The sequence below is a fragment of the Poecilia latipinna genome, unplaced genomic scaffold (genome assembly GCF_001443285.1).
Source record: "Poecilia latipinna isolate Pla-1442-1.1 unplaced genomic scaffold, P_latipinna-1.0 Scaffold1091, whole genome shotgun sequence".
Classification (NCBI taxonomy): Eukaryota; Metazoa; Chordata; class Actinopteri; order Cyprinodontiformes; family Poeciliidae; genus Poecilia; species Poecilia latipinna.
Window position 1 is genome coordinate 108,458 of NW_015113707.1, and position 14,636 is coordinate 123,093.

At 38.7% G+C, this 14,636-nt stretch overlaps 1 protein-coding gene across 2 annotated transcripts in view; it reads left to right on the forward strand.

Annotated features, from left to right (window-relative positions):
• asic1b (acid-sensing (proton-gated) ion channel 1b) overlaps window positions 1-7,597 on the forward strand; it is a 78,054-nt gene extending 70,457 nt beyond the window's left edge. For both annotated transcript variants that reach the window (XM_015052145.1, XM_015052146.1), the window contains exons 7-10: window positions 5,379-5,470; window positions 5,776-5,855; window positions 6,129-6,230; window positions 6,876-7,597. In XM_015052145.1, coding sequence (XP_014907631.1) covers window positions 5,379-5,470; window positions 5,776-5,855; window positions 6,129-6,230; window positions 6,876-6,971 — 370 coding nt within the window. In that variant the 3' untranslated portion in view covers window positions 6,972-7,597. The remainder of the gene's footprint in view (window positions 1-5,378; window positions 5,471-5,775; window positions 5,856-6,128; window positions 6,231-6,875) is intronic.
• Window positions 7,598-14,636: the final 7,039 nt, after the last annotated feature.

Sequence of the window (14,636 nt, forward strand, 5' to 3'; positions counted from 1 at the left end):
CAGGAAAGGTCACCACTGTGGCAGTATTTCAGATATTTAAACCGAAAAAAAAGTAATAAATGATTATCAGTATTGACTGATATGATACATTTTTCAGCCATGTCTTCCAGCCATGTGCATGTGATTACCATCCTTCAGTGAGTTCATATTTTATTTGGCAGAAGTTTTGTGTAGCTAAGACTTTGATTCTCTTTTAATTTGACTGCAAAAGATTTGTTTCCATCTCGGAGCTTATACACAAAGACATTGCTTCATCTGCTGACAAGTACATGCGCCTTGTCGTTCTGGTGCTCTTGGATCTTACAGCAGCTTTCGATTCGTTTAAAACACTTTGTTGGTATCCATGGCACTGTACTGAGGTGGCTCACTTCATACATGACAGATAGAACATTCTGTGTCATGATCAATAATTTATCCTCTTTTTATGGAGTGTCACAAGGCTGTATTCTTGGTCCCCTTCACTTTTCCCTTTATATGTTCACTAGGTAAAGTTATAGCTATACAAACTGTCCTTCCCTCATTATGCAGATGTTTGCATAATAAGGGATATTAGTAAGTTAAGTTAAGCTAGGTGTGACTAATGCGGTTATCTCTATTTTTGGACTGCATAATGGCTGCAAAACAGTAGATAAGAATAATTGATCATAAGATTGAATGTATTTTATTTGGTGACGTTCCCACCGCTGACATCAGCTCTCTACCTTTAATAAAACTGTTAAAATCCTTAGATTAATCTTTGATCAGGAGTGTAAATATTAATTAGTTCTGGACTCTACATGATGTCCCTCTGTCTTCCTTAAGACGACTTCAACTTGTCTAAAACGCGGCTGCCTGTCTTTTAACCAACGCCTCTAGATGTGAACATCAGCCCAGTTTTATCCTCTTTTCATTGGCTTTCTTTCCATTTTAGAATTGATTTTAAAATGTTACAATGCAGCAGTTACGCTGATTGAAAACAACTGAGTTTCTTCTTCGTCCCTCTATAAAAGACTGAGGTGCTTTTGTTGCACAGAGGGAAGATTGGACCTTTCTCTCACCTCACTTGACCTCCTGGGTTTGGTTTGCAGACTCACTTCAGTTTTGTTTAGTCTTGTTTGTTTTTCACAGGATTGATTCTATCCATTAAAATAAACATGCAAATAATGTATCCTCATGTCCTTTTCCTTTTTTGTCACAATCACTGAACCAGGTTGTGACATTGTTTTTAAAGCTCATAATCACCTTGCACCATTTTGTTTATTTGAACTTTTTTATGTACATGGAAGATTCCTGAGATAATTAAATAAACTTTCTTTTAATTTTTAGACAGGCTTTTTATACCATGTGGCATAGTGGCATTTTTTCTTATTTCTATTTTTAATTTTTGTGGGGTTTTTTCTTTTTGTTTGATTTTTACAATTATTTACCTCAGTTATTGTTAAGTGCTCAACAAATAAATCAATTTTCATTCAACAATGTAAAATGTATCAAAATGTAAAGACGTAAGCCTAACTTTGGATGCTCACCCAGCTGGATAGTTATACACAATATTCTCTGAAAAGATTCGACCACAAAACAAATTGTGAAGAACTGAAAGATAAAGAAGGATGCTGCAACCCTCCCAAAAGTTAACTACCCAAAAACAATCATTTCGGGTCTTCCACTGAATTTGTTCTGTGAACTGTTAGTGAGTCTCAAAACAATTACCTGCAACTCAAGAGAGCTCACCCATTGAAAAATGATAACATTTGTGATTCCGACATCAAGACATTATTGAGCAACAAAGGTGTGCATATTGGATATCAACAAACAGCAATCCACTTCTGTCCCAAAGGAGCTCCGTATCTGCAGTTTAATAAAGATTACACAGAACAAGCAGCGGTAGAAAATTGTTTTGGGGATTCACAACAGCAAAATAATGCAAACTGATGTTTGGAGAAAGAAAAGCACAGCATAAAATATTAGGACAACACAATGTATAATTTGTTTTAATTATGTAAAAGGTGTTACTTTTGCACAGTCTCTCAACAAAATGGGTGGATGTTAATTTTATTTTTCTGTATGGCAGAATATGTTTCTTTTGAGGTTGATGATTCCCTTAGATTACTTACTTAGGTTGACATTTTAAAGTTTTAAAATTTTTCTTTTATCTTTTGAAGTATTATAAAGAGCTCCAAGTGAGAATTTAAGATGATTAGTCAGTCAAGTACAGAGTGTTTTATTTTCATATAGAATACACTAAAAAGATTAAAAGAAAGTTCAAGAAAATGAGAAGAGCGTACAGTCATAGCTGAATATTTTATTCATCACTCCAGGCTGTTGAGGGTTAGATAATTACTGTAGCACATGTAGCCAGAGTGCAACCAGAAAGAGAAAGTTTCTCCATTCCCAGAGCACGGTTTATTTAACAAGTGGCCACATTCCCAAGAAATGAACATTTGTGGAAGGGTTTTTGATATCCAGCCTGCTCTGTGCTTCGTGGTGTGAAACTGAAGAGTGTGAAGTTTGACTGTCGGGAACCTCACAGAGAAGGAGGCTCAGCTAGGCGAAAGCTTCGGTCCGCTGTTTGACAGCAGCTCTGATCAGACGTGGTTCAGGTTACTCGCTGTCAGTGAGGAAGCATCGCTTTTACATCAGGGTGACACCGCACACAGGAGACCTACAGACCAGAGGGAAATAGACGGAAAATACCAGAAGAACTGTCGGAAGTAAAACAAAAACCTCGATGATATTCGACTGGGGATAGGCTGCCTATACTCCAGAGGTACAGAGGCTATTAGAGCTTGTGAGAGTTTGACATATGTGGAAGTTTCAAATTTACCAGACGTCAAATCCAAAAGCATGGAATTAGTTAAAATTATAGTTTTAGGATTAATGTGAATGTAGTGAATAAACCTTTAAAAGCTGAACCTAAATTAATGGAGGAAAAACATGTTTTGTTACATAATAGCACAGCAGTTGGCTCCAGCTCTTTTACAGGGCTGCATTTTCTTTAGCATTAATTAAATAGTTTTAATAGGAACGAGTGCAATCCAACCCCTGGGGAAAACAAGTGGACTCTGACCCGGATGGCAGAGAAGCTAAAAGGTTTTAGTTCAATTAATGGCATCAAGATTAGCTGAAACGTGGTCTAATTTAAACTATTACAATACCGCATTCTAATCGTATTACATAAGTAGTCCCAAAGAGGTCTGTCTATTCAGAGAGGCTCGTATTGCAGTTCATTTTGGAGTTCAAAAAGTTTAACGAGATCTCTGAAACATCTTTAGAAAACTGCAGCACCGAGTCATTGTGACTCCGTAAAGAACAAGAACTTATTGGATTCTGCAAAGACGCGCCCGAACTTTGCAAAGAAAAAAAAGACGATGCAAAGTAGTATGCTTTTTTTACATCCTGCTTTTTTTTTACATCCATTAAAATGGATGTAAAAAAAAATGGTTAGTTATCTAGTAACTAACCATTAATAGATAATGGTTAGTTAAAATTAATTCGCATATTAAGATACTTTCACACAGTAAGACCACATGACAACATTAAAAGTCAGCTGGAACATGGATAATCTTTGAGGGAAAGCTCTTTAATGCTACATGAATATCCCAGAGTCCTTTGCTTTATTTTTAATAGTTCCTGAGAATCACCTGACTCTATTGTAGGAGCCCACTCTTCTGACTCAAAAAGTCCTGTCTTCATATCAAGACTACAACCTCATCATATCCACTCCTGGCCGCTAGGGGAGCTGCTGTCCTCCTGTTGCAACAAAAAGGTCTCGCCAAGCAGTGAATGATATGCAAAAAATAAACAACATTATTAAACAAGATATTAAACAAGTTGCATCTTTTTCATACACTTTGTACATAAAGATAAGTGTGCTACTGGTGGAATAATACTCTCCACGCATATGGGCAGGTTGCTGGGAGACCGAGCGAAGCTGTCTGGACTCCAGGTTAAATTTAAACTGAAGCCTTGAGTTTGTATTTAGTTAAGGAGATGAGAATGAATAAGTGCAAGCAGCTGCTGGATGTGGTATATACTATAAATATACTATACACACACACACACACACACAGTTAACCAGCTTCAGAGTGGTGTGACCCATTCAAAGTGTTAAAAAAAAAACACACTTCAGATTTGGATTTTGTGTGCATGTGTTCTTTTGATTACAAGTGCCAACATAAGCTGGCAGACCACAACTTTAAATTTGTGCTGCATGCTTGGGGGATGTGCTGCATCCTATTCAGAGCCCTACCACATTCATAGGGAAATTTCTCAGATTTTCAGGAGACATTCTAGTGCAGATATAATAACTGTGGCAGTATCATTGTAACAGGATGTGTTAGAAAGCTGCAGGGTAAACTCCAGCTGCCAAATACCATAGAGTGCAGGGCCATGCTTGCCTTCACACTGAAATTATGTTTTTCAAATTCGCCACAAACCAGTGATATTTGACTGGATTTAAAGATCCTAGAGACAGACGGCTCATTCCTAATCCGATGTGAGGCAAAGCCAAAGCAACCCAAACATGGAATATTCTGCAGTTATTACTAATGGTGAATTCCTCACATTGTAAGACAGACATTTTACAAAAACTACAATCTACAAAGTCTCTGTTGCACTCAAGAAAATTCTGGGATTTTAAAGCAAAACAAACTACTGCTGTAAAATCTATATTTCATCATTTTGGAATTTGGCAAACAGAAGTCATTTTGTAACCGTAATCGAACTAAAACAGGAACACTTCAGCTATATCTAATGTTACGCAGTCAAAAAAATATACACAACTGTTGTTAAATATCTAGTTTCAACTACAGGCATGCTGTTCAGTGCTTTTCATAGAGCTTGTGCTCTTAGTAAAATCAGTGCAGTTTGGCAGCACAATTCAATATAAATTTTTGTTGTTTTGCACCTACATCACCATCTGTCTGTTAAATTTTGCAATGTAAAGTCAGCTCTTGGCTTCACTGGATCTTCTCAAAGAAAATCATTTTTTTATTTTGCTCAGATTGAATAAAGTGGGATAGCTACTAAAGAATTTTTAAAACCTTCGAAGCTGTTTTGATCTAAAAGTCTTTGGGGTCTGTCTTCCTCCAAGGAGAGAGAACTCAAAGAAGAAAAATATTTCTGTTTTGCCTTGGACCCTTAAGCTAATCCCTTTTGATTTTCTTTCCGTTGAAATCAAACAGCTGTAATCATTTCCTCTGTACACCACGATGATCAGGCCCACTGAGGGAAAATTAGTTCGCTGTGGCAGGTCATCCGCTCAGCACGACACATCTGCTTTGGTCTGTGCAGAAATTGGAGTCAACCGTCATCTTTGTAGACGCTCCGAGAGAAGCATGTGTAACATGTTGACGACTGAATGCCTGCCTTTAACACTTGCATTCTTCCCTTTCTGTTTGCAGTGATAACATTCTGGTTTTGGATATCTACTTTGAGGCGCTGAACTATGAAACCATTGAACAAAAGAAAGCCTACGAACTGGCAGGCCTTCTGGGTAAGGAAATGGCTGTCAAGTGTTTTCTTGGGAAAAGATAACATGCAATGTGCCGCCTGACAGACGCTTTTTATCTGGCATGAAGGCAGAGCCAATGTATGCATTTTTATAATAGGTGTTCAGGTCCCTGTAGAGGTAGAAACGACCTATTTAATCTATTGTTCGCTTTTCAACTGCAGATTTGCGAACATCTGTGTTTTCTGTTGCCTCTCTCGTCCTTCAGCCGTACAGATTAAAGCTGGAGCTCATGAATGCGGAGGAATGATTTCCATCTAGTTTAAAGGCTTTCTCACTTTTCTTTTCAGGCGATATCGGAGGTCAGATGGGTCTCTTCATAGGCGCCAGCATCCTCACCGTTCTCGAGCTGTTTGACTACCTGTACGAGGTAAAATAACACCTGCCATCAGCTCCGACGCTAAACATGTGCTCTAGTAATTAGTGAAATGAAAGTTTGAGATAAACAAGAAAAAGAAGCTGGGTTTTTTTACCGCAGGGAAGGCATATTTATAGACGCATGCAATCATTCAAGCTCACCTGATCCAAATGTGAGCTTTAGTTATAAAAACAGGAAAATATTTGGATGAGTTCCAGAAGTAGAGGAGAAAAAGTAACTCTATTTTTGGTTGTTGTTTTTTTTTTGTTGTTGTTGTTTTTTTAGGTGATCAAGTACAAGCTGTGCAGATGCATGAAGAAGAAACACAAAGGCCGCAGCAGCAATGATCGGGGAGCTGTGCTGAGCCTGGATGATGTGAAACACCATGTCAGTATGGGCTGCTGCCGAGTACTTTGACTGTGTCAGACTGCATTGCTTTGACAGGAGCTAGCTCCTTTCTTCTTTGTCTCTGCTGGCCTCAATTGCCGGCAGTCAGGGTGGTGTTGGCGAGAGAGAGCGAGTGAGATAGAGGAAAAGCGATTGAAAGAGGCTAAAAGAGAGCGGCGCAAAGAAAAGAAAAGCAATTGGGATGAGAGGGGAAGACTGAGAGGGAGTCGAAGGAGAGGAGGCTTGGGTTTAATCAAAGCAGCAGGACAGTACCAGCAGGGACAGGCCAGAATTAAAGCCTCAGATGCTGTGACAGCTTACTTATATCCAAGTGTAAATGAAACCAGCTCACTTTAATTGTGAGTCAGAGCGCAGGCAGAGAAAAGTGGAAAGGCGCTCCTCCTCTGCTCCTGCCTCACTTAGTAGTCCTCCCTCTCCATCCTCCTTCATTATTTTTCCAAGTATTGCTCAGGAATCTATTATCTCGCCGCTCCCGACCCAACCTGTTGCTCTTAATTTTTTTTTCCAAAAAGGCTTTCAAGATTTTCTCACCCGTCTGCACATTCGTGTTCCCTTTCCTTCAAAGCCAATCATCTCTGCTTAATTCTCGCTGCCATTCAAATTTTTCTGTCTTTTTCTCTTCAGGCTCCTTGTGACAACCTGCGTACGCCGTCTACATATCCCGGGAACATGCTACCTCACCATCCGGGCCAGGGCAACTTTGAAGACTTCACCTGCTGAGCAGACCTCAGTAAAGCATCACCGTGCGTGTTATGCAACCAAAGCCGACCATACAGCAACAAACTTTCTGACGCACAGACAGTGAAGAGCTGATGCTGATGAACAAAAACAGAGGCATTTTTTACATAGAAACTGAGGAAAAAAATAATAAATCAATCAAACACGATAAAGGATTTCCATCCAATGGCCAAGTAAAGAGAGAGCCCTGAATATTAAGAAGTATATTTTGATCTTTAGAGAAACATTTCATGCAGCGGTCCAAACTCTTTTGTGTTGTTCCTCTGGAATACTGCCACAACAGATACTGGCGGAGAAGGTTTGCCAACAACAACAACAACAAACTCTCTTACAGGAATAAAGGAAAAAAAAGAAAAGAAAAAGCATCCATTGTTACTGGAAAATGTACAGTAATTTCACCGCAAACAGAAAAGAGCCTCCATGCCTTTATGTGACACAGCAACAACACTATCCCCCCTCCCCAACCTGCTTCTGTGACGATCCTCATGATGCTTACTCCACTGTACATGTAGCAACACAAGGAAAGGTTTGAGAATGTATCTCTGTCCATGCCTGATGGGGAATGGGTGGAAAACGCGGCAGCAGCACAGGTGCAACATCTACCATTCAAAAAATGTACTGGTGAAAATTTCAGGTCTCATCATCATGGTAATGCATGCTTGTATTTGTCCAGTGCATGTTTTTTTTTTCTTTCTTTTCATTTCTACAGTTGATTTTTATGTCTTTATATAATAAACATATATAAATATATAAATATACATTTACATTGTAATTACCAGGTCTGCCTCAGTGATAAGCAGGTAAAAGGAAGATGATGCGTCTCTTATATTTATGTGTTTTTGCTTGTGTGTGTGCGTGTAGGTGTGTGTGTGTGTGTGCGCGTGTGTGTGTGTGTGTGTGTGTGTGTGTGTGTGTGTGTGTGTGTGTGTGTGTGGGTGTGTGTGTGTGTGTGTGTGTGTGTGTGTGTGTGTGTGTGTGTGTGTGTGTAGGGTGTCAAACATAATGCCCAACCAGACGAGTGTTTAATTGTGCAACTCTCAGTTTTTATGTTAACTTCTTCACATGTGCCAGATGAGTTGAAGAATCTTTGCTCATCTTCATTTATGCTTATATTGACCTCGATGAGAGGTGATTTTTAAAAAAGAAAAAAAAAGAATATTTTTTTTTTCTTTTGGTTCTTTTCTGAACTTTTTATTCATGAATTACTTGCGGTTCTGTAGGGCTGTTAGGAATTTTCTGTATCTGTGTTCTAGTTGAAAAAATCTTACTGAAGCACAATATCGCAAGTATGTAGAGGTGATATAAAAGAAAACGTACTATTCCTCTTGATATGTCATGTTTTTTAATTTTTGTTGACTTTTCTTTTCATTCTTTCATGTTAAACTTATTTACTTTCATCTGACTGTCTCAATCCATTCAGGCTTAGAGGCCTGCCTATTTAGTTATTGATGCATAAATAAAATGTAACTATCATTTTTGAAATTTGTCTTGGGAGGATTTCTTCTCAGTAGCAAATTTACTTTCAGAAGCATTTATATGCTCGAGCGAACAGAGGCAAAATAATGTATTTTTCATCACCAAATAGAGTGTGAACATTCATTTTTAATCACAAGTAGCTCTTGGAAAATCAGATTAAGCGTCATCAGGGGGCTACCTCTAATCATGTAATCTGGAGTGCTGCCTTACCCAACACTTTCTTTTAAAATAAGTCAGCATTAAGGGAAAAAAGCGTTTAAGGGCAGGAATGTGGTACCAAGCAAGATATTGCTTATCTCTGTCAACCATTCATTTGAAACGCTGCGAGCCACAATGTTGGTGTTTTTTCCAGCTCATGCTGTTAAAGCGTAATTACACTTTCAGTAGTTAGATGACAAAAGGACTGATGGGAAATATCTTGCACTGCCAGTTTAAGTTTAATCAAGACTGTCAATCAACCAGCAGCTCAAAATTCTGGGTGACATCTCGTTGTTTTTTTTATGGTACATCTGGTGCTGCCAACTGGTACACATGTAGCAGTTTTTTATTTTATTTTATTTTTTTGTGATGCATGATTTTGTGAATATTGGAAACAAAAATGGTGTTTGCTGCTGAGTCTGAGGCGCATCTGTCCACGCCGTGGGTCATCCGAGGAGGAGAGTGGTCGTTATGCCTTATAATTCTTTCATGATTTCTTTTAGCGGAGGAGGCACACATTCGGTGTTGCTCATCAGAAGTGAGAGAACATTCATTTTTTATTAGTTCACACGAGAAGCCTCTGCTGGTAGCCACACACGCGTAAAACTTCACATAAAGAATCTCTTTTGTCTGCTGAAGACTTGACTGTGTTTAATGTGCGAAACGTGACTTTTCCCCACTAATGGTTTCATGATTTTGTGCTGTACCTGCCGAGAAGACAAATTAATTAAGAAATAAAGAGTGAAGGTGTTCATTTCCTGCTGGCATTTGTGTCTTTGTCCCCGCGACAGCCTGCAGCTCGGAAAATTGTGAGGAGGGTCAGGATACAGGAGAGCTGCCTGCCAGTGACAGAAATCCTGCAGGAGATGCTTGCTGCATCCTGATAAGTCTCCACAGGCAAAGCAGTGGGGGGGGGGGGGGGGCGGGGGGGGAGGTGGTAACACTAGCAGGAGTTCACACAAACTGAAAATCCTCACAAAAAATGAGGGATTAACATGACTTTTCCTGCTGTCTCGAGGGTCTTAATTGCTCAGTTTCTCATGTTGGCAGATTCAGAAATCCTGGCAACGGCATCACTCTTCTCTGAATGAGGTTAAATCATTAGGTGCCCTCTTTCCCTCCCCGACATCACAATCAAAGATGACTGATCCTCCTCTTTTAGCTCTCACCTTGGTGGCTGACACGCAGCCAATCTCAGGATGGTATAACAAGCAGATGCTCCTATAATGGGATCTGTCCCAAACTGTCTGGCCTTTTTTAAAATGCCAGGACGCCTTCGGATAATCCCTGCAAGCGGCTGCATGCGTGCTGCACAGAGGGGGCTCTTCTTGTGCTGGGAATCTCTGATGTTTGTGATTTTTATGAAATTTGTTTCTCCCATATCAGTTGGTTTAATCTTGCTGTCTGCTGCCACCGAACATGCACTGTTACACAAAGAAGAGGTAATTCCCTCTTAATCCTGTTATCGTATTATCAACTTCTCCACAGATATTACACTCCTCATTCGCCATCCCTCTGTGTGGCGAGCCGCGTTTATTCATTTCATTATGAACATACTCCAAAAGTCAGCAGGTCGGACTGAATCTGCAGGTTTTAGTGCATCTTTTCTTTTTGTCTTCACTCTCTGTGAAACCTGCAACTCAATATAGTTGGCAGCAAAACCGTGAATCCAATTTTTGCAGTAAATACAAAATGTTTGTTTTTAAGTTATGATTGAATTCATTAGGGGATCAAATGTATCCAAACCCACCTGGCACAATATGAAAAAGCAATCGCCCACAAGCCTAAACTCTTGCAGCCACCCTTGGCAGCAACAACTACCATGAGGAGTTTGCAGTAACTGCCAAAGAGAGTTTAACGTCGCTGTGCAGGAATTCTTGGCTCATTCAAAATTGTTTTAATTAAGCCTCATTTTCAGGTTTTCAGACCCTCTTTAAGCTTATTCCACAGAATCGGATTCAACCTGAACTTTAACTAGACCACTCCAAAATCTTAACTATGCTTTTATAAGATGTTAACCCATTTCAAGAGCAGACTTGCTGGATTTAGATCATTGCCGTGCTGCATAACCCAAGTGCCCTTGAGCTTTAGCTCATGAACTGATTGTCTGACTCCTCTCAGTCATTAGCAGGACTCTGGAGAACTTGACAATTGACTTGCAAATTATTTACCATATACTTTAACATGGAGATATCCAAAACTTCAAGATTATGTTCTGCATGTAGTGGCACTTTTTGGGCCACCAGAGGGCATTTACTTGTTGTGAGTTAAATGTTTCTGAGTGCACACAGTGAGACGAAGTAAAACAAACCAAAAGAAAAGCTGTTGTGAAATTCATTCAATTCAGTCATGTTAATCCCAAAGGGAAATTGCATTGTGCCAAGTTGTGAGGTAATAAAAACACCTGAAAATCACCAAAACCTCATAGTGCAACACTCCTAAGAACATTATTAAAGGATTAATGGAGAAATGTTGTGATGATGTGCTGAAAGAGCAGGAGCTTCTTAAAGAGACAGAGAACCAATTTCAAGGTGTGAAAATTTGAAGTCAAATTTCTTTTAGGTTATATTTGATATAGACAGCATTTTTATAGCAACTGAAAGAAGCTAATTTACTTGATTGTGTTGTAAAATGGCATAATTTGCCTGAAAAATACATAATACTACCCTTATAAAAATAGTTTTTTTCCCAGCCCCGGTCTTTCTGCATGGAGTTTGCATGTTCTCCCTGTGCATGCGTGGGTTTTCTCCGGGTACTCCGGTTTCCTCCCACAGTCCAAAAAACATGACTGTTAGGTTAATTGGTCTGTCTAAATTGCCCCTAGGTGTGTGTGTGTGTGTGCGCATGGTTGTGTCTCTGTGTTGCCCTGCGACAGACTGGCGACCTGTCCAGGGTGTACCCCGCCTCTCGCCCGGAACGTTAGCTGGAGATAGGCACCAGCACCTCCCGACCCCACTGAGGGACAAGGGTGTTCAGAAAATGGATGGATGGAACCCTTTCCAGACAAATATGTGTTTCATGTGTTCCTGAAAGTCTTTAAGTTATGTCTCTTTGTACGATCCTTGCCTAATTCCTGTTGTCAGCAAGACTCAAATGGAATTGAATTAAGTTTAAAAATGCAGACTACACCTTATGGAGGATTTTTTTGGAGTGGTATTTGATTAATTTTCATAAAGTTAGGATGGTTTGGGTAGTTTTTACCTCTTAATATATGATATTACCGTTTGAAAAACGTATTTTGTTTATCTGATGAAACATTTGTGTTTGACAGAAAAGAAAAAATAAACTAATTAAATCTATGAGGGAGCAAATACTTTTCCACATCATTTCAAGATTTATTTTTTACAGATTAAAAAAAAAGTAGCACATCATAGTCATGTTATTTTCAGATCCTCTGGTCAAATTCAAATTATTCTCACCCAAAAATAGTCGCTTCTGACCTTGTAATTCTTCATGTGTTTTATATTTCTGGATCTATACGGTGCTGAAATGAATTTTTGATCTTTCTCTACAGCTTGTTTCCGTCTTTGCAGCCGTTCCCGTCCGCGTGTCATATCAGTCACGTTTCTGGTGCAAATTTATCCTGTCAGATCTTGCGGTGCAATTAGAAAGCCCAGCCGTTTGTCATTGATAAGGCTGAGGCAGCTCCTCTGGGCTCCACTTTACTTTCAGCTCATTAAGAAGATTAATTATTGTCATGCAGTCAAGTTTGATACCCCTAGAAGATGTTGTATTAGCCTTCGGATTTGGGCCTGACAGATTTGGCCTTCCATTTGTTTAAAGTACGAACCCTGCATTCAGCTGTTTGATATTAAACCTGTCAGGAGGCCTATTAAAGATAAGCTCTATCACTCACATGGAATGAAAAAGCTCATGTAAAAACTGGAAGCCCATTAAATGTCATCAGATACTGGTAAGTGCTGAGAATGAGGATTCAGTTGCAACCTGTTCAAAAAGACGCATAACCTCATTTTCTGACATGTTTTGTTCAGTTTTTGCTTCATGTTTGACATCAATCAGATCAAAGCTTGCAAACTGTTGTAATTCTGTTTCAGGACTCCTTCTGATCCGCTCAGGCTTGGTGCTAACTAAATACAGAAGCAACTTTAAATGCTCTCTCTGCCTCTGCTGTCTGATAAAACAATTAGAAACATGTAGATGAAGAAACACATTCAAAGAAGGTCATGTGGTGCCGTGTGGAGGTCCCTCAGATGCAAAATAAACATGGAAGATTTACTCATTTATAAGCCCCTGCTGTGATTAAAGGGAATGTAATGTCTGACTTGTGGAAGAACTCATTAGGAAATATGCAGAGGGAAAATTATGTGACTTTAAGTTCATGTAGGCGATTGTAAAAAAAAATTAATTAGTGCAAGTCTGCAGAACCCTCCACCACACTCACTGTGTTACCATATTATTATGTTTTCATCTTTTTCTTCCTTAGAAGATGTTTCACATTCTGTCAATTGTAGAAGCAGCAGTTTAAGATATTACCAGCCAAGCCACTCTGCCTTGTTAGAGCATCTCAGTGGATTCTCAGATCCGGTGGATTGTGAGGAGAGTCTCTGAGGATTGCTTCCAAACCCGGTCGACCAATTGCTTTAACTGTGATAGCAAATATGTCAAACCAGAGACTCCATTAAAGCTAAAATATGGGTTCACCAAGCTGAGGAAACGCAGTGTTGCTTTTCCTGTCTACAGTCAAAATGGTGCTGCTTGCTGGTGTAATTTATTTGGAATAAAAAGACAAAATAGTTCTTATTATATCATAAAAAGCTCAGAAAAAAAGCAAAAATATTGCAATTGAACTTTTAGGTGCTCAACCCGAGAGATCTTCAGCGTTGTTCCGATCATAAGACTCCATGGTGAAAAGCTGCCTGGCTCTTTGTCTAAGCTGTAAGATTCAAACTCTTTGAATCCTCTCAGCACATCAAAGAGTCAAGAGAAGAAGACTGCTAACAAAGTCCAACATAGAACGAAGGACAGAAACAAGAAAGATGATCTGCAGCAGACGGTTAGTCCTCTGTAGGACTCTGATGTTTTGAATTACATGAACAGGAATTAGATGCAGAGATTCTGGGCAAGTTTTGGTTTAAATCTTATTACTGGACTTTAAATTAAATAAAGTGACAAATAAATCTTTTTTGGGGCATTATTGTGACAGCTTCAGTACTTTTTTTATGCTTAAAAGTTGCTTCAACTTTGAAGCTTTTAAATTGTGACTGAGAGTTTTAGATGCTGCTTTTGTTTTAAAGTCATTTGATGTCCTTGGCAGACAGTTGGCGTCGCATTTAATCTGCTATTTGCTCCAAGGAAACCTTGACAGGATAGTCTTATATACAACCAATAAATTCAGTTTTGCTTCAATAAACCCAATATATCTTGTAAAAGTATGCAAGATACAATTTCCATTTGGTTTTCATACAGTAAGATAGTGCAAAATGATACATTCCTGTTTAGCAGCACTTTTAGTTTACAAAACATCCAATAAACATATATTACACATACAAGATTATGATTTACACAACATGTGTACTTTTCGTTTATTTGTGTATTTTTTGTTTTGTCTTAATATGCTTTTTCAAATGTTTGTAAAAAAAAAAAAAAGAGGTGATGTCATAATGATAGAAATTTTATTCTGTTTTCTACCAGTTTCTCAGTTGATGTGAAAATGGCTTGACCTTAAAAACCTGCATCAAATTGGTGAAAAGGCTCATCAGAGAAAACCTGGAACAGTGAAAATGGGAGGATTAGCTGTGCTTCTCACTTCTTGCAAGCAGAAAATAACTACAGCAAGACTATTTATTTATATAATGAATTTATTAAAATATTAAAAATATTGTTCTTAAGTCCAACATACAAAAATGATCATCATTTCTTCTCTTCATTAAAATTAAATTCTATCTGCTTAAGATCATATTTTCCTAATTAAACATGTAATTTAGATGTTTTTTGACACATTCTTAAGATGAA